At 59.0% G+C, this 16,674-nt stretch overlaps 4 protein-coding genes across 4 annotated transcripts in view; all 4 read right to left on the bottom strand.

Annotated features, from left to right (window-relative positions):
• Positions 1–1,366, bottom strand: part of PSEUBRA_004581 (uncharacterized protein) — a gene marked incomplete at both ends in the record, with an annotated part of 1,628 nt that extends 262 nt beyond the window's left edge. Inside the window, 2 exons of the mRNA XM_059465329.1 lie at positions 39–1,066; positions 1,142–1,366. Of these exons, the coding sequence (XP_059321530.1) occupies positions 39–1,066; positions 1,142–1,366 (1,253 nt within the window). The remainder of the gene's footprint in view (positions 1–38; positions 1,067–1,141) is intronic.
• A 431-nt stretch (positions 1,367–1,797) lies between these two features.
• PSEUBRA_004582 (TLDc) lies at positions 1,798–4,092 on the bottom strand (the record flags this gene model as incomplete). The annotated part of the gene is made up of 1 exon (XM_059465330.1): positions 1,798–4,092. The coding sequence occupies one exon, from the start codon at positions 4,090–4,092 to the stop codon at positions 1,798–1,800; it is 2,295 nt and encodes a 764-aa protein (XP_059320569.1).
• A 740-nt stretch (positions 4,093–4,832) lies between these two features.
• PSEUBRA_004583 (Dbl homology (DH) domain protein) lies at positions 4,833–9,852 on the bottom strand (the record flags this gene model as incomplete). The annotated part of the gene is made up of 2 exons (XM_059465331.1): positions 4,833–9,397; positions 9,489–9,852. The coding sequence occupies 2 exons, from the start codon at positions 9,850–9,852 to the stop codon at positions 4,833–4,835; spliced, it is 4,929 nt and encodes a 1,642-aa protein (XP_059320570.1).
• A 3,111-nt stretch (positions 9,853–12,963) lies between these two features.
• Positions 12,964–16,629, bottom strand: PSEUBRA_004584 (Cleavage/polyadenylation specificity factor, A subunit, C-terminal; the record flags this gene model as incomplete). The annotated part of the gene is made up of 1 exon (XM_016438116.1): positions 12,964–16,629. The coding sequence occupies one exon, from the start codon at positions 16,627–16,629 to the stop codon at positions 12,964–12,966; it is 3,666 nt and encodes a 1,221-aa protein (XP_016291658.1).
• Positions 16,630–16,674: the final 45 nt, after the last annotated feature.

Here is a 16,674-nt window from a genome sequence, read left to right on the forward strand (position 1 = left end):
CCTGGGCTTGTGTGGGGGCGAGAGGCTGAACAGGGGACTCGTTGTCCGTCATCCGAGTGGTGTTGGTCGTTCGACGCTCGACAAGCGCCTGACTTGTGACCGTCACCTCCTCGTCCTCGTCAGAGGAGCAGTCGACGATCTCAACAGCGCGTCTGTTCGTCGATCCGGTCGAAGGAAGCGGTGCGTTAGGCTGGCGAACGGGACCGCTGACCGCGCTTCCCTGGGCAGCTCTCTCGGTGATGTCCTGCTGCGATGGGATGTCTACCGTGACCACATCGTGAATCTCGCGACGCGATCCTGGGATGGTGCGAAGGGCGTTCAAGCCCGGATGAGCAGCAGCAGCAACCGAGTCGTGTCGAGAAGCGCGACTGTATGGCGTCGTATCGCGCAGTCGACGAGCGGCGTGCAGTGCCAGCTGCGGCACTGGGGTTGGTGTGCGGGCGGACAGACCGGTCTGGCGTCGAACAGGGGTGTTCGCACGGACGACAGAGGTGGCGCGATTGCGACCGGATGTGAGAGCGCGAGAAGCCGATCTCACCATGCTTGACGTGGGTGCGATGGAGCCAGGTCGAGGAGCAATGGAGCCGCTTCGACCAGACGGGGTGCGCGATCGAGCCGTGGTAGGCGTCGAGCTGCGGTGGACGAGGGGGGTCTTGGAACGTGCTCTGGCGGAGACAGCGGTACTTGCAGCGGCAGTGGGACTGGAAGTCGTAGGGATAGCGAGCGAAGGATGAGCTGACTCGATTTTTACCACGGACATGCTGCCGACGCGATTGACGCCCATCACGCACACCTCGTCGCCATCGCTGGTGCCGAGGCTGACGGTGGGCGCTTCGGTCTTGACTGCGATCGTCTGCTCCGTCGAAGCGATGGAAGCTGTGGAGCTAGCCCTCGTGGTGTCGGTGTTGCCAGTGGCGGAGACGCGCGGGGAAAAGTTTCTGCTCGAAGCGCCAGACTGACCTCTGGCCACTGCTGCGCGAAACCGCTGCATGATGCCGAGGCTGTTGGAAGGGCGCTGCGTACGCTCCTCGGGCGAGCTATCGCCGGCTGCGCCCCTGAACAGAGGCTGCAGTTCACATACAACGTTACTTTATCAGTGACGCAATCTTGATGTGCGAAGGTGAGAAAGTGAGGGACTTACGAGAACATCACCATGCGTAGCGGTGCGGACAGGCGTAGGCGTCAGCGGGCTCACCGCAGCAGGACCAACGATACGGATCCCCTGTTTCGCGGGCAGCGAGGAGGCCGGCGACGTAGCTGGCGTGCTAGGCGCCGTGAAAAAGGCGGAAGAGACGGTCGAGGAGGAGGACGTGGACGACGATGGGGTGGATGGCGGGGGCGTGCATAGTTCGATGATTTGCGCCATCTTGTCGCGAAGAGAGGGTGGTGACAAACGAGCGTGATCGTGTGAACTCTCGATCTCTTCAAGTAGTCGAAAGCGCGAGCTGATGTGAAGTATGTGATGGAACGAGACGTGAAACGGAAAGTGAGGCCTTAAGTACCTTTCATGATCCTGTGTGTCAACGGAGCTCAGCGTGTCAGCGGACGACTTGACAAAGCATTGCTCTCCCTGCTCAGCATGCAGACATGGTCAACCCGCTCAAAGCGTTCGAACGTGAAGACTGGCGGAGAGCGAAGATCCCGCACACAAGCTTTGTCTCCAGTGATGGTGATGGGCGCTGTGCGGACGTCACCTATCGACATGAGGACTCGCATCCGCCCCCATTCTCAACTGGACACAACGTTATTGGACGCAATCAGCTTCGCAACGATCAATGCAATGCATTCAAGTGCAGCCTAGTCAATGCCCACAGCCCAAACCTCCAGTCCATAGCACTCGAACCTTCCCTCGCCCTCCTTCCTCCCCTCGCCCCTCGCCTTCCCATCACACAGAATCTCATTATCAAACGCCGGGCAACACGAGCTGACCCCCTTCTCCAAGTTCCCATCCACCCACAACCCAAACTTTCCCTCCCCACCCCCGACACTGAGGAACGTCGACTCGGACAGAACCATATAATCGTTCCTCCCCGTCCACTTGTACTGCTCCACCCCTCCCTCTTCACCTCCCTTCCCCACAGTCGTTTTCCAGAGAAAACACTCGCCGGACCCATAGTAGTGCTGCTGCGGTCGCAGCTTTTCGTTGACGAACGCACCAAAGACGTTATCGCCCTCGTCCTTGAGGGCGATGATGAGGCCTGCGTCGGAGATGCTGCTGAGACCGCCGCCGACGTGCATCCGCGAAGAGCGGGTGCCCATGGCCTGTTGGGTCTCGCGCGAGGCTCCGCGCAACCAGCCTTCAGCTGCCTCGTCGGTGTCGGTGTTGCCTGTGACCGTGTCGGATACGGAGCGCTTGATCTTGGTTGGGTCAAGTCCGGAGGAGACACGATGGTAGAGTGTCTGGAGAGAGATGCCGTGCTGGTCGAGCGAGTAGAGCAGACTCCATCGCTTACCCAGCTGCAGGCGCGGTGGGAGCAGCGCTTGCAGGCGCGAGGCGTGGAACGGCTCAATGACCGATTCTGTCTCGTCGCGCCGGTTGGAGAGGGTGACCGGAATCGCACGCTTTTCTTTTTCGTCGAGCGTCCACTGGCCCGTGTTCCATTTGCGCGTCGAAGTCGTGTCAAAGCCGGGGGCACCTGAGATGGGAGCAGTCGAGGAATGAATTGGTGCACGACGGAGAGTGCCACTCGAACTCGCGGACGAAGTGGATGCACTGCCGGCAGCAGGGGCGAACAGGTCCCTGGCGCGGAGCGGCGCTGTGCTCGACGAGCCGGAGGATGGCGCTGCTGCACCGGCGGAGAAGCCGGACGATGTTGCGCCAGAAGAGGATCCGAAGGGTGTTTCTTGGCTGTAGTCCCATGCATGTGGCAGGGTCCCTCGTCGATTTGAGCCTGAGCTGCGTCTGCGGACGCCTGCGCGATTCTGACTGTCGCCTGGCTGTTCAGGGGCGTCGCTAGCGATGATCAGCCCACCACCTGGGTTCGAGTCCGCTGCGCCATGCTTGGAGGAACTGCCGCCCTGCTCGGCTTCATCCTCCGGCACGATGAAGTCACTAGCGCTGGGCAAGTGACTCGCGATCTCGCTCTGAATACCTCGCAGTGTCGTCCATGTCTTTCGGATACTACCCGTCCAGCTGGACGGTGAAGCAGGCGAGAAGGAGCTCGAGCCAGATTCTCGTTTCTGTTCTGCTGACCTAGACTGCGGGTCTGTTGCATTGTTGCTGCTGATGGGCTTCGGAGCCGTCAGGCCGAAATACGAGTCGTTGCGCTTAGATGGGGACCTAGGCATGGGACTGATGCGTGCGTCGTGCATGCTTTCGAGCTGATCTGGCTCGAGGACCAGCGGGCTTGACTTGCCCAAGGCGGCCTGGGGCGCTCGCTCAAAGCGGGAGAAGAAGTCGTCGTTGGCAGTGTCAGAAGCATCCTTCTGCTGCTGTTGCTGTTTCCTTTGCTCGAGCCTTTTCTCCACGCCGCGAAGGTCGATGACAGGCGGAGATGGACCACGGTTTGGGTTGGTGGCGACCTCGAAGGCGTCGAAGAAGGCGTCATCTGCAGGGTTGAGCGCCTGACCTGTTGGCGCTTTTGACGAAGATGATGGTTGCTGCTGCTGAGTCGGGAGAGTGTGTGCGGCCAAGAAGGAGCTCCAATCTGCCCATTCCGATGAGGCGCCCGTTCCGCTGACTTTGCGGCCCGCCATGGGCCTGCTGACCGTTGACGGGCTCGTCGACGTCGGCTGAGCCGCTTGCGCTGCGGCTACTGTCGTGGCATCCGAGCTTGCGAAGTGGTACTCTGCGGGCGAGAAGCCGGCGACCATGTCTGCTTCTGTCCAGTCCTCGGCGTCTTCGTCGTCGATGCGATGTGGAGGCAATGAGGATGGGCCAGCACGGCTGTTGGTCGGCGAGCCAACTTGAACAGCTGAGGATGACGCTCGACCATCGAGAGGCTCGGAAAGCTCCTGGTCGAAGTCAGAGGGGAAGGCGGACGAAGAATCGACAAAGGAGCCAAAGCCGTCCGATTCAGCTTTGGCGTGCCCCGATGGTTCGGAGACGGAGCCTCCGCCTCGCCGGCGCAGCGAGGACTCAGGCGACGCCATTGCTGCTGAGATCGTCCGCTGTGAAAGGTGTGCTGCTTTACGGACTCATTCCTCGCCGATCTGAAGAAGGAGAGCGGCGCTTCGGTAGCTGTGTGTGCTGTCGATGCGTTGTCGAGTTGCCGGCGGCTCAGCGTCCGAAGATAGGTGATCGTTATAGTTGAGGTGATCTCGACGAGCTTGGAAGCTTCCGAGGCGATTGTCAAAGGCCAGCTTTAGCTGTGGTTGTAGTGTGGCGGTCTTGTTGGGAAGATGTGAAGGCGGAGAGGGTCCACCGTTGTCACACAGCTTGGGAACATGATGTGTCACTTTCAAAGTTGCGGCCGTGCGAAAAATTGAGGGTGTGTGCGAGCTTTGTTCTTGAATTTGGCGCGTCGGCACTCATGAAGCAGAGCCTCGGCACCACCAACTCGGTCTGTGCGCGTCACCTCGCATTGCGCTCTTTTGGCTCACTTCATTACCTACACAGCCTTCGTCTCATCCTGCGACATGAAATCGGGTCCCTCAGCCACAGATGAGACTGTCAGACGATCACAGACAAGAAGCTGCGCTGGTGAGCCAATGACGGTGTTGTTACAAGTAAGCCCGGTGGTACCCTAAACGAGAGTGAGAAGATTAAAGCGACAGTGTGAATGGAGCAAATGCGACGACTGTCGCAAGGGGACGTCAAGTCGAGCAAAAGAGAGCGGTTGATGAAAACGAATGTGAGTGTTGCATGGCTTGCGTGCCAGCGTGATATCGAATCACTGATAAAAATGAAGGTCGAAGGCGGTCTTCCAAGCCACGGCGTCTTCTGCAGATGATGCTTGAAGATAGAGGATCTCGGCACCATCGACGATGCGCAGGTTGACACCGCCAAGGATCTCGACGGGTCGAACGAGCTTCAGCATCGAGCGGAGCAAGACAGGCGCACTAGGATCTTTGCTCCTCGTCTGCTCGGTGCACAGGACTGCAACATCACTACACAGGATCATGGACATGCGCTGATCCTCGGTCACTTGTTGCAGATGGTCCGCGGAAAGGATATGACTTTGGCCCGGCAGGCCGGAAGGCGACAGCATGCTGCTGTTTCGTTGCGGCCCAGCACCGCCGACGGATGCACTTCTGCTGGAACGAACAAATCCGGGAACGCGGCGGACCACTCGCTTGAGCTGCAGAGATCCATCCTTGAGCAGTCGACGGTGAGGCTGCACCAACGGCTCACCGATCGAGCCTCGGATGCGGTACTGCCACCCGAGCAATCGTCGGTCCTGCTCGGACTGGCGCTTGCTCTCGTTGACTTTGGACGCGATCTGCGTCACATGCTCCAGCGCGGCTGCAAGGGCGTCGGCATCAGTCAGACGAGCAGTGTCGGTGCTCTTGACCAGGTCCTCCAGGAGCAGACGGTATCTCGGAATCCTTTGCACTGGTAGCAGCAGGTAGCTTTCGACGTTGAGCTGCGCGTGTCGAGGATGCGTACGGCAGCGCTGCATGAATGTCTTGATCTTCTTGCGCTGCAAAGGAGAGAGATGGCCGTCGTTGCCGAAGATACCAGAGCCAGGGCCGGCGGCCATCATGGCCGGCGTGAAGCCATGGGCGAATGCTGCGGCGGCGGTGCCGTGATGCGCAGACATGGCTCCCAGTGCCTGTAGAGCTCCGTAACCCGGTCCTCGCAGGGTCAAGCCTCCGCCATGAGTAGCCGAAGACGGCACCATCCAGGCGTGGATGCGCTCCTGGGCAGAGTCGCAGTTGTTGATGTAACTCGAGTACATCTTGAAGAAAGCAGCATGCTTCGAGAAGACCGAAGCCACGTTCTCTGCCACAGCCGCGGTCTCTTGAGCACTCATCTCGCCTGGAGCATCTTGATCGTGCTCAAGGACAGGGCTTGTCACGGCGATAAGCGAAGGCAGAAAGACGGTGCGGTGGAACCGCAGCAGTGCCTCGACGTTGCCAAACACAGAGCGATGCTCGGTGGGCGGAACCACGGGAACGCCGCTGTTGCCATCCGCGGGCGCCATGGCTGGCTTGACATAGATGTCGACCAGCTCGCTAAGACCCTTGACGTATGTGCGCTCTGTTGACACAATCTCTGCAATGATGCGGAATCGTCGGATCGAGTCGTCCTTGGTGCAGTGTGCGGTGCTCATGCGAGCCGAATCACACGTAGCAGTCTCCGAGACGGAGCTGGCAGCCGTACTGGCAACGTAGTCCCCGCTCGAGTCTCGCGACTTGGTGGACGGGTTGCTCGACTCTGCTCGATGCATGCTTGGTGTGCGCGAGTGGCTGCCGGTGTCGCGGAGCTGCGCCAGGTTGTTCTTGCTGGGTCCGACAAACGAGGCCGCTTCGGTTCGTGCAGCGGCTAGGTCGTCAAGATCGCGCAGGTAGTGCATGAGAGCACGCAGACGAGTGCGGTGCTGGTGAAGGCTCTCCTCATCCATCTCCATCGGGGAGGCAGGATGCACTGAGTCATCTGCGTCATCATCGCCGGTCAAACCGGTGGGAGCAGGTACTGCGAAGGCGTGCACGGGCAGGAAAGTGCGTCTTCGATTCTTTTTCGCCTCTGCGTCCGACACGAATGGCTGCAAGAGAGCGGCCGACTCCGAGGGCGTGGCAGGCCCAGATGGAAGGTCAAATGCGACAGCAAGGTGATCGGTGTTGCTGTCGCCGTCCATAGCAGCGGACAGGCTGTGAGATGCGAGGGCAATCGAGGAGGGGACAGGCTCGGACTGAGAAGCAACCATCAGCGGAGCTGCTGCGCTCTTTGAGACGATCGAGTTGGTCCTCCTGGCGCTGGCGGCCAAGCGAAGCGATTTACGCGCCGCTCTCGGCGACGGGAAGCTGGCTTGAGTGGGGCTCGGCTCCTGATACATGCTGGCCAGTCTCTGGCTCGAAGCCTTGCGACCGATCTTCTTGAGGAAGCCACCCCACTTGCCTCCGTTCGAGAGACGTCGGCCGACCACTTCGACATTGGCATGTTCGATGACTTGGTCCTCGTAGCCAGTCGCAGGTCGCGAGCTCACCTCTTGAGGTCTGATGTATCCGCTGTCGTCGTCCTGGGAGTCCGGCGTCGATACTGGCGGCGTAGGAGAACCGAAATGGCCCCTGAGCATGTTTTGCAGGTCATTCGCGCTGCGCATACGGGCCATGAAGGGTCGTGCGGGTAGCGGCTGATCGAGAAGGCCAGATTGGCGGGGCTCGAACGGCTCGTCGTTGGCCAAGTGCGCTTGTGCGGCCAGCAAGGGATTTGTTGTCGTTTGATGAGCAGGCGAGAGCAGAGGCGCCACAATACCTTGCCACGGACCAGCAAAGCGGTTCCCTTCGACAAAGAGATAGTTGAGCTTGGACATACGGTGCAACCAGCTTGGCAGGAAGAGGAGCTGATTGTTGCGCAGACTGAGACGCTGCAGCTCTTGGAGCTGAATCAAGCTTGATGGAAGGTGCTGCAGTCCGGTGGAGTCGACCGACAGCGTTCGCAGGGCACGCAGATTGAGCATCCAGTCGGGCAGGTCGCCCACGGGGTTGCCGGAGAGGTCGAGTTCCTCGAGCGCGACACAAGCGCCAATGGCATCAGGAAGACGCTGCAAAGCGCAATTGGATAAGTCCAGGACCAGCAGGTTGCAAGCGAGCGGCAAGGCGCGCTCCAGCACCTCGACGAGCCCCTCTGCTCGATTTCCGCCGAGCAGAAGGTGGGTCGTGTTAGGGCCCGTCTCGGCCTCGATCTGGGCCATGGTCAAGTCACGGCCTTCAACGATGGTGGCGCTACCCTCCTCGGCGGTCTTGACCGCCTTGGACTCGTCTACGTCTGTCTCGACGCTTTCGTCAAAGTCGTAGAGACCCTCCTCCCAGCGCATCTTGCTGGTGTACGCGCCGACAATGTGGCTGAACTCGGCATTGTGCAAGAAGCTGTTGATCGACACGTCGGACACTCTGCGTGCGCGCGACGCAGCCGACGAGGTACGCAAAGAGATTCTCGACGGCGAGTCTCGCCTCGGACCGCCTTCTGCTGCCTGCTGGAAAGCATCGACAGAGTCGCTGAGGTCATCAATGGTCGTGTTGAGATCGTCGATGGTGGAAATGCGCTGCAGAGATGGGCGACTGGGCCTGTTGTTCGCCAAGGCTGGGGGGCGGTAGGGCGAAGTGCGTGGCGAACTGTCTGTGAAGGGCGAAGTTCGGAGCGATCCCATGGATGGCGACTGTCTCAGTGAGCTGGTGCGCGGCGGGCTCTGGAGTTCGGGGAGATTTCTTCCGCCGATCTCGCCAGATGTCGGGGTGAGAACGGAAGAGCAGGTCGGACTGGAGATGGAAGACGACAGAGTCTGCGAATGCTGTGTCGCGCTGACCGCTGCTGGGAGATAGTTGGCCGAGTCCGACGAGCAGCGGGTACGGGAGTCGCGACGAAGCGGAATGGAGGGTTTGGCCAATGGCGATGCAGAGGCGACAGCAGCTGCGATCATTTCATTGGCGGCCGCGACCGGGGTGACATCGCTCATGGCCCTCTGCATGCTTGGCATGACATTCAATCCCAACGAACGCAGGCCAGCTTCTGCGGGCGCGATCAAGCTGTCTGCATGTCCACCCACCTGGTGCTGGGGAGGGAGACCAGCAAGCGGAGAGGCGTCCATGCGCCTGGTCCAGGAAGGGGCGCGATGGTGCGAGAATGGGCCTTGCAGAGCTCTTGCGCTGCCAGGAAGCATGGGTGAGGGCATCACTGGAGCGGCGCTAGATCTGCGGCTTGAGACGTCCAGGCCGAGGTCCGAAGTGATGCCCAGTCCCACCGAGTCCTCGTCAAGCTCTTCAGCGAGCTCGGCTGTTTCGGTGACTTTGCTGTCCGCATCCGTAAGTACTGCCTCCGAAGCAGGATGGAATTGCGCACAGGTAGGACTTGTCTCGCAGCTGGGCAAGCTTCTCTCGGTCCACAGAGACGTGTGGGTCGACGATGAGCCTCGAAGAGAGTAGTCGGGTGAGAAGTGCGAGTGATGCGAACTGAGCCTTCGACTGGCTGGAGAGGACTGGCCGCTGTGGTCTTGCTGGTGGGCAGAATCCAGAGCAGCGGAGGGCTTTGGCGAGCTGATAGCATCCGATAAGCTCAGACAGGGCGGCATGGCAGGTGCATCGTTGTTGAGCTCCATACCCGTCTTCCAGTGCGATGGCAGCGAGGGGCGTGGCGCTCTGCGGCTGGAGCTAGAACGCTGGCCAGAAGGCATAGGCGAAGTCTGCGCGAACTGTTGGTTTGTTCTTGGAGACTGGGGTGGCCAACGAGGCGAGTAGAAAGCCTGCGACGGCGAGGCTCCGATGCTAGCAGAGGAAACACTTGCCTGTCGTTTCGGAGCTGCGAGAGAGTGAACGATGCGAAGAGACAAGGACCGAGTCAGTGTCCACGTCATCGTGTGAAGATGGGCACGACCGCTTTGAGTACTTACATTGGGGTGACTGATGTTGCTGAGGACTTGTATCAATCGCAGGGAAGTCGCTGGTTGCTGAAGGCGCAAAAAAGGGGCGTTTGGGTGTGTCGAAGTCGAAATCGAGGAAAGAAGCAGGAATGTTGCCGCTCGAGCGAGAATGCGCAGCTTGCGAGTGCACGAGGGAATCTTGGACCGGCTCGCTGCTGGTTGACGCGAACTCTGTGTGGCTGCGCTGCACTGCGGGACGAGCTGGAAGAGCCTTGAGGGTGTAGGCGGAGTACAAGGTCGTTGCGGACGATGATGGCAGTCGTGATGGTGGAAGAGACTTTTCGGGGAGCAGCGAGGCGGTGTTGGCTCTGGGAGTGAGCTGAGAAGCGGTCATGGCGTCTTAATTGCAGAACGACTCGGGCGGGTCTGGACCTGAAGAATCGGGGGACAATGTGACAATAGCGAGGTGCCAAGGGGTCGAATGCGGTGCTCGGCGCAGCACGCTGCGGCTCTGACAGACAAAGCGCGAGATCAGAAGAAGCACACAGCCAAAAAGAGGACAGAGGGCCTATTCCCGAGCGTGTTCACCTCTTGTAGGATGAAGCGTTTCGGGGTGACGGAAGCAGAATGAAGCCGAGTCGGATCGAGTCTTCGGTCGTGCACCGAGATGAAGCGTTGTCGATTGTGACGTTGATGCAGCGATCGGAAAGCCCGAGCGCAAATTGAGTTGCAAGACTGCGTAGCCTCGCAAGTCGCCGGCGATGTGACAATAGAGAGGAGAATGGTGGGCCAGGGAGATGTCCGCGCTGCGGTCTCGGCGTGCTGATGATCTGGAAAGGAGAGCCTTGATGCGAATCGACGTCGAAGGGATGGTGGGCTGCAACGTGCTAGCACTGCTGCATGCTTTTGAGTTGAAATGAAGCGGGGTGTTGGTCTGGATTAGGCTTCAAAGGGACGTGGTGGTCCGTGGGAGACAAAGGTTGTCGGGGCAGCCGGGAAAGGAGGCCTCTACGCTCGCTTCTGACGCTTCTTGTGATGACGAAACAGCGACACCGACGGGATACTGACAATGGTGACCGAGAGGGCGCTTGAGATGATGAATCTGAAGGGCCTTACGGTACCGGTGGGTTTTTGAGGTCCAGGCAGTGGACGCGCGCTTGCTATTGGTGTTGGTGGTGGGGAAAGGAGCGTCGCGATCGCGAAGAAACCTGAAGCTCTCAGGAGGTCTTGACTGGTCAAAACGCAACGAGCGCGAGCGCGACGGATTCCGACGAGGAGGAGAAGATGGATGGGTCTCGTGGTGAAGCAAGCAAGAGCGGACTGGTTGCAGCTCAGCCGCGCTTCTGCCTTTCTGTGACGGCTTGATAGGAGCTTCACTGCAAGGACCGAGAATTCGAGGGTCCTCGCTGTCTGAGCATCGATCAAGCAATGCGAGAAGGCCAGCTGGTCACGCAGGATCTGCACTTTGATGCATGCGAGATGCGAAGGGTGCAGCTTTGCAAGGTGTGCTTTGTGATTTCAACGAGGGCGCAGCCGCTGCCGCCACCAAATCTCTAAGAGCCATGACATGCACTTAGCACGTCTCGCTTCGCGTCAAGGCCAGCTCGAACGTGTACAGTGTCTGTCTCACAAACTGCTCCGGACTCGAAGCGACCCGAAAGCGCAATCAGCAAGGAGGCGAATTCGATCCAAGGCGAACCACGCCTCAAACGGAAGAAGCGAACGATGAAAGGGGCGAATTCGCAGTCGCCTGTCAATCATGCATGGCCTACTGCGGCGTCTAAACTTATCAAACAAAGGGGTCCAGAGGGCTGACACTGCTCCGATGCCCAGGTCGCGTAGGCGAGAGCTCGAAATTGTTTCTTCCCAGTGAAGCAGATTGCATCGCCCTTCCGTGCCGCTCGATCTGAGACAACTTTCTTCTTGCCCCTGTCAGTCAGGCAAATCTCGCTTTCTTCTTCTCGCTGAGCTCGCTTAACGATATTTCATGCTCGTAGCTTCTCTTGGAAAAAGGGGTTTCCACGCCGCTGAAAGCTGGACTTGCCGAAGATCGTCACGATCTGCCTTGATCGTCTTCGTCGGCTGGTCGAAGCATCCACTCAGCTCGCCCGCTGACCACCTCGTTCATCAACTCGCTCGCTCGTGAGCTTGCTCGGCTCTTCATTGTAGTCTCCGCGTGGCGCGCGTGGAAGTTGGCTCACAAGGTCCATGCGTGGGAGCCTGGTTAACGCCTGCAACCGGCTCTAATGCCCGCCCACAGGCAGCATTTCCAACCCCGATGCAGCCAACACAATGCTGGCCGCTGTCCCCATTTCTGGATAGCGCGGCGCCTGATTCCGACGATGGCATAGTCAGGCGGTTCCGAGGATGTAGAGCTGGCGATCGTCGATTGCTCCACGGTCGATACTGTGATGATGGAGACTTCTTGAATGGTCCGTGAGTGCCTGACAAGCATCCTTCGGTCTGTCCGATTTTTGAATTTAGGATGGCAACCGATGTGGTGTTGCCTTCCTTCCTTGGCTTCTGTGCATGCCAGTTTGCGCTCTCACTCCGACTCGTCGTGCCGCTGACGCAAATCAACGGGACTGTCATTAAGAAGTCATGCCGCAGTGTAACCGACAGGGAAGCAGCTGTTCTGGTGATGCAACAAGCCTTGTTGGGCTGCACTGTGCACGCAGCCAGCGCCGAAAGCCACCACTGCGGCCTCATGTAGCGTTGCTTCCGATCTCGTCCAGGGGCATCCGAGTCGCATGCCTGACCACATTGTCCCAGTCTCTGGTCTGCGTGTCGACCGTTGACTCTCTTTCGAGGCAACGCTTCTTTCTCGACCTTCCGTGGTTGCTTTCGCTTTCCTCGAAGAGCGAGTCGAGCATATACGATGACAAGGCTTGACAAGGTGTGGACCTTGGCGAAGCGTAAAGCGCGCGGATCGGCTCGAAGGAATTCCAAGATGGATGGCGAGAGCCGCCTCGCTTCGACCATCGCACCCATCGGATCTGAACGCGGAGCTTCTTCCGTATCTTCCCACCGATCTGCCGTCGGCGAGTAAAGTCGAGAAGCGATCCCCATGCTAAGCCTCGCCAAAAAGTGCGCGGATTCGCGACCGCTCGGCTAAACTTCGCTTACGATTTCTTCCAAATCTCGCAATTGGCGACTTGGCTCGGATGGAACAGCAAACACTGATCCGACAGCCTCTGCGGATGAGGGATGAATGACCAGTGCGGGATCTTCGAGACGCAGCACACGCGCGATACCGGTCAAGCTCGAGCGTCACCCCTGAGTTGCTGGGAAGAATGTTCGTCGTCGTCCATCTCACACGCGCGCTTCCACTTTACGCGAGAATTTGCCAGACTCGACCCGATCTCTAGCTACTTGGCCCCTGTCCTTAGCGAGCTCTGCGCACGCCACCACACTTCAGACCGTGCGTGCTCAGACCCCAGACAGGACTCGCCGTCCGGCAGCCGTGGAGAAGTAGAAGTACAGATCGCATTGCCGATTCCTTACGCTAGAACCCAGTCGCACCCTCCCTGAGCTGAGCCAGCTTCTTGTTGATCTCGCTCGGCTTCCTATCGAGCTCCTGCGCAATCGCATTCTGCTTCGCGGGCGGAAGCAGCCCAAACGTCTCGCACAGGTCGCCATCGATAACGCTCTTGACGGGCGCATAGCTGCTTCGGTACGCAAGATGGTCTCGTCCAACCAGACTGCTGTTCTCCTGCCTGAGATGCGATTGAAGCGTCGACATGGTATCGACATCTTCCTTGCTGACAAAAGGAACGAGAGCGCCGATGGTACCGGAAATGCCGGTGTAGAGCAGCACCTCTCGACCACCGGGCACCATCACCGTCCTGTTGAGCGAGGTGACAATGTCACCGACAAAGTAGTGTGCGATCAGCGAAGCTTTGTGAGGCGCTCCCATGAGGACGGGCTTCTCGTGCACAATCGTCATGCCCGTCGGATCCTCGTCCACACTTCGGCTCGTGTCTGCGTCGATGCGGAGTACGTAGAGATTACCAAACTTGTCCGCGGCCGCAACCGTGTCGTAGTCGAGCATCGTGCACCGAGTAACGAACTTGGGCATCACATCGTCGGCGAACACGACCAGACGGTTCTCGAGCGGCTTGTAGCTGGCAAAGAAGATGCTCTCCTGCTGATCGCCCACGACGATACGCGAGCCTTGCGCGTCGAGCGAGATAACGGCGGTCGGGAAGGATTTGTTCTCGCACTTGCGGAGGAGCTTCTTCTTGCCCAGATCGTAGATGCGCAGTGCTTTGCCAACGCCTGCGAGCAGACGACCTTGGAAAGGACGCAGCACCAGCGGGATGTCGTCCACCTCGGTTTTGTGCAGCACTTCCAACTCGCGACCGTCGTTGATGAGGCGGTACGTCGTGAGGTACGCCTTCTTGAACGAGCGGGGAGACATGACGACGTCGACCGCTGAGCCGACGACGAGCATCCCTTCCTTTTCCGCGCTGGCAAATGGTACAATGGCGAGGCTGAACGCTGCCTCATTGTCGTCCAGCTCGAGCTTGTGCAGTGTCTGCGCCTGCACGCCGTCAACAACGCGGATGCAGCTCGCCCAACTGCCTGGTTCTGCACGAATGAGACCAAACTCTGCCGGATCGAGGTCCAGTACACCTCGCTGAAGGGGCTTGAGCTCCTTTTCCAACAGTTCGGTCCGTCTGCGTTGCGCGCCCGGGGAAAGCGTTCGGTGCTCAGCTTCGACGACGTAGAACAAGCCTTGCTCGTTCGGATGACTCACCATCTTGCGCGGTGTATACGAGAGTGCCACCGAATCTTGCTTGAGCTTGCTGGCGAGCGAAGGGATGGTAAAGATGCGAAGCGTGCTTCCGACAATACCGATGAGACCCTCGGGGCACAGCTCTGCGCTGAAGGACCACGCATGGTCCAAAGCGTCAAAGATCAGGGGCACGAATTGCAAACGGTCCTGGTATGTGTAGGAGAGCCAAGTGCGGGTGCTCAGTGCCATTACGGCCGTCTGCCCATGCACCCTGGTCCTCATCAGACGCACAGCTTTGCTGCCCAGGAAGCGCGTCCTTGTGTCTGTCAGCTGACCGGTCACCGCATCGAGGACGGTGCGAAGGAGCACGCCGTTCTGAAGTCCGATGTTGACAAAGGTCGTTGCGTGATTGCGGTCGATGGTGGCATCCTGCATCTCCGCCATGCAGATGCTCGACGCTCGAGCCGTGAGTGCCTGGATCGAGATCGATGACAAGGTCGAGTCTGGCTCCAGCGAGACGATGCGCACGGTGGAGTCGTCACATCCCACTGCAAGGTAAGGTGTGCGCTGACGGCCTTCAGGACAATCGGCCATGCTCATGGTGAGCACACTCGCGCCCATGGCCTTTCGCTCTTGATACTCGTTGAGCTGTCCGTCCATGTCGAGCTCAAAGTAGACCAGCTCGTTGCTGCTGAGCGCAACCACCACCTGGCGCTCGTTGGTACACGTCGCCACGATCGTCGTCTGCCGTCCGTTCGGAAGGCTGGGGGTTGCCCATTCGTTGATCTGCTTGTCCACCAGGATGTGGCGGATACCATGAGGGTGAACCTGCAGCAAAGCATCTTCGTCGAGCTGCTGCACTGCTAATGTTGGAGAAGAGGTCAAGAAGCCGCTGTCCGAGACCTCCTCGATCGTCTCGCCGATGCTCAGCACCAGCGTGCCGTTGACGAAGCTGAGAATGATGTAGCTGTCATACTCGTCTTGCCGTGTGATCTTGGTGGTCCATACAGCGCTGGGAACGCCGGGCAGGTCCGAGCTGACCGCCTCCTGAGCCTCGAGTCCGTGACGTAGCATCTTGAAGCTGCTTCTCGCTCCACGTCCGCAGGCAGCAAAGATCTGTGGCGAGTCTGATGCTTGCGGATTGAGCGGCTTGGCGTCCAGAATGGGGTCAAGGCTTGGCAGCTCATCGACCTGCACGAGGTTGTCAAGTGGTCTCGGCGTGAATGTCGGTAATTGTGGCCGTCTTCGACCTGCTGCATTCTCGTCGTAGTCGGTCGACATATATTCCGGCAAGTCATCATCATCACCGAGCTTTTGGAAGGAGTACAGCAGCTGCGAGCCAAACTCCGATGCAACGAACAAGAAGCCTGACCGCAAGATGGCGAGACCTGACGCGACGGGGACCGTGTCAAAGTATTTGATCTTGAGCGAACGGATCTCGTCGTCTTGGTGCTCCATTGTGATCTTGAAGAGGTCGCCGTCTTCGGTCTGGACGAGGAAGAAGAAGGCGTTCTTCATCTTGTGCAGTACGCTTGCGACGACTAAGGTGCCGCGCCTCTCGGATGTCTTCTCGATCGGATTGAGTCGTTTCGGTATTGGTACGCGGTGCTCTGGTTGGTCCTGGTGCTTGTAAGTGATGTAGTCCTCGCTGCAGACTAGCACACCGCTGGGTCCGTCCCATTTCTCCTGATTCTGGTTGTAGCCGCCTGGCACCTGGATGAGCAGGTTTGACCGCGGATCGACGGGCTCGGACCATTTGCGCACGACGTGGTTGAGGCCCAGGTCGAGCTCGTAGTATGTAAGCGTCTTTTCAGCCTCGGCGAATGCACGTCCTGTTGGGTCGTGGTCCGCATCCGAATAGTCCACTTCGAGACAAGCGAACAGAGGGTTCTCGAATCCGACGTCTACGCCGACAATGTGATGAATGATGCCGTTGGGTCGATGCGCCTCAAGTGGACTTGAGATGGTCAGATTCGCTTGCGCATCCCTGTTGAGAATGTAGACGAGCTTGGCTTTCTCCATGGCACCGATCATGGTTGCGCGACCCTTCGGATCGGTAGCGAGATACTGTCCAGGAACAATCCTGCGAGACCCAGAGCGACCGAACGTCTCTTGATGGACCTTGTCGAACGAATTCGTACTCGGCTGAAACTCGAGAATGACGATCCTGCCCGAATCGGAGCCGACAATGAGGTAGTCTTTAGAGCCGCCGGTGAGGCGGAAGGCGGCCAGGCTTCGGACAACGCCGAATGCATCATGGGAGAGGACGAAGTCGACCTTGCCGGTCTGTGTGTCAGGTCTGAGAAGCTCTAGACGACTTCCCTTTGCAACCACGATCTCTTGCTGCCTTGTGCCGGAGAATTGTCCCACCACAGTCGCTGTGACGCTGCCTGATGGCTGCAGCGTCAGATGGTAGAGGTGCATCCCATCCATTTTGCCCTGATAGCGAAGATCTATTCCTCCCGAGTAGCTTGGCGG

This window comes from Kalmanozyma brasiliensis, assembly GCF_000497045.1.
Source record: "Kalmanozyma brasiliensis GHG001 unplaced genomic scaffold PSEUBRA_SCAF3, whole genome shotgun sequence".
Classification (NCBI taxonomy): domain Eukaryota; kingdom Fungi; phylum Basidiomycota; class Ustilaginomycetes; order Ustilaginales; genus Kalmanozyma; species Kalmanozyma brasiliensis.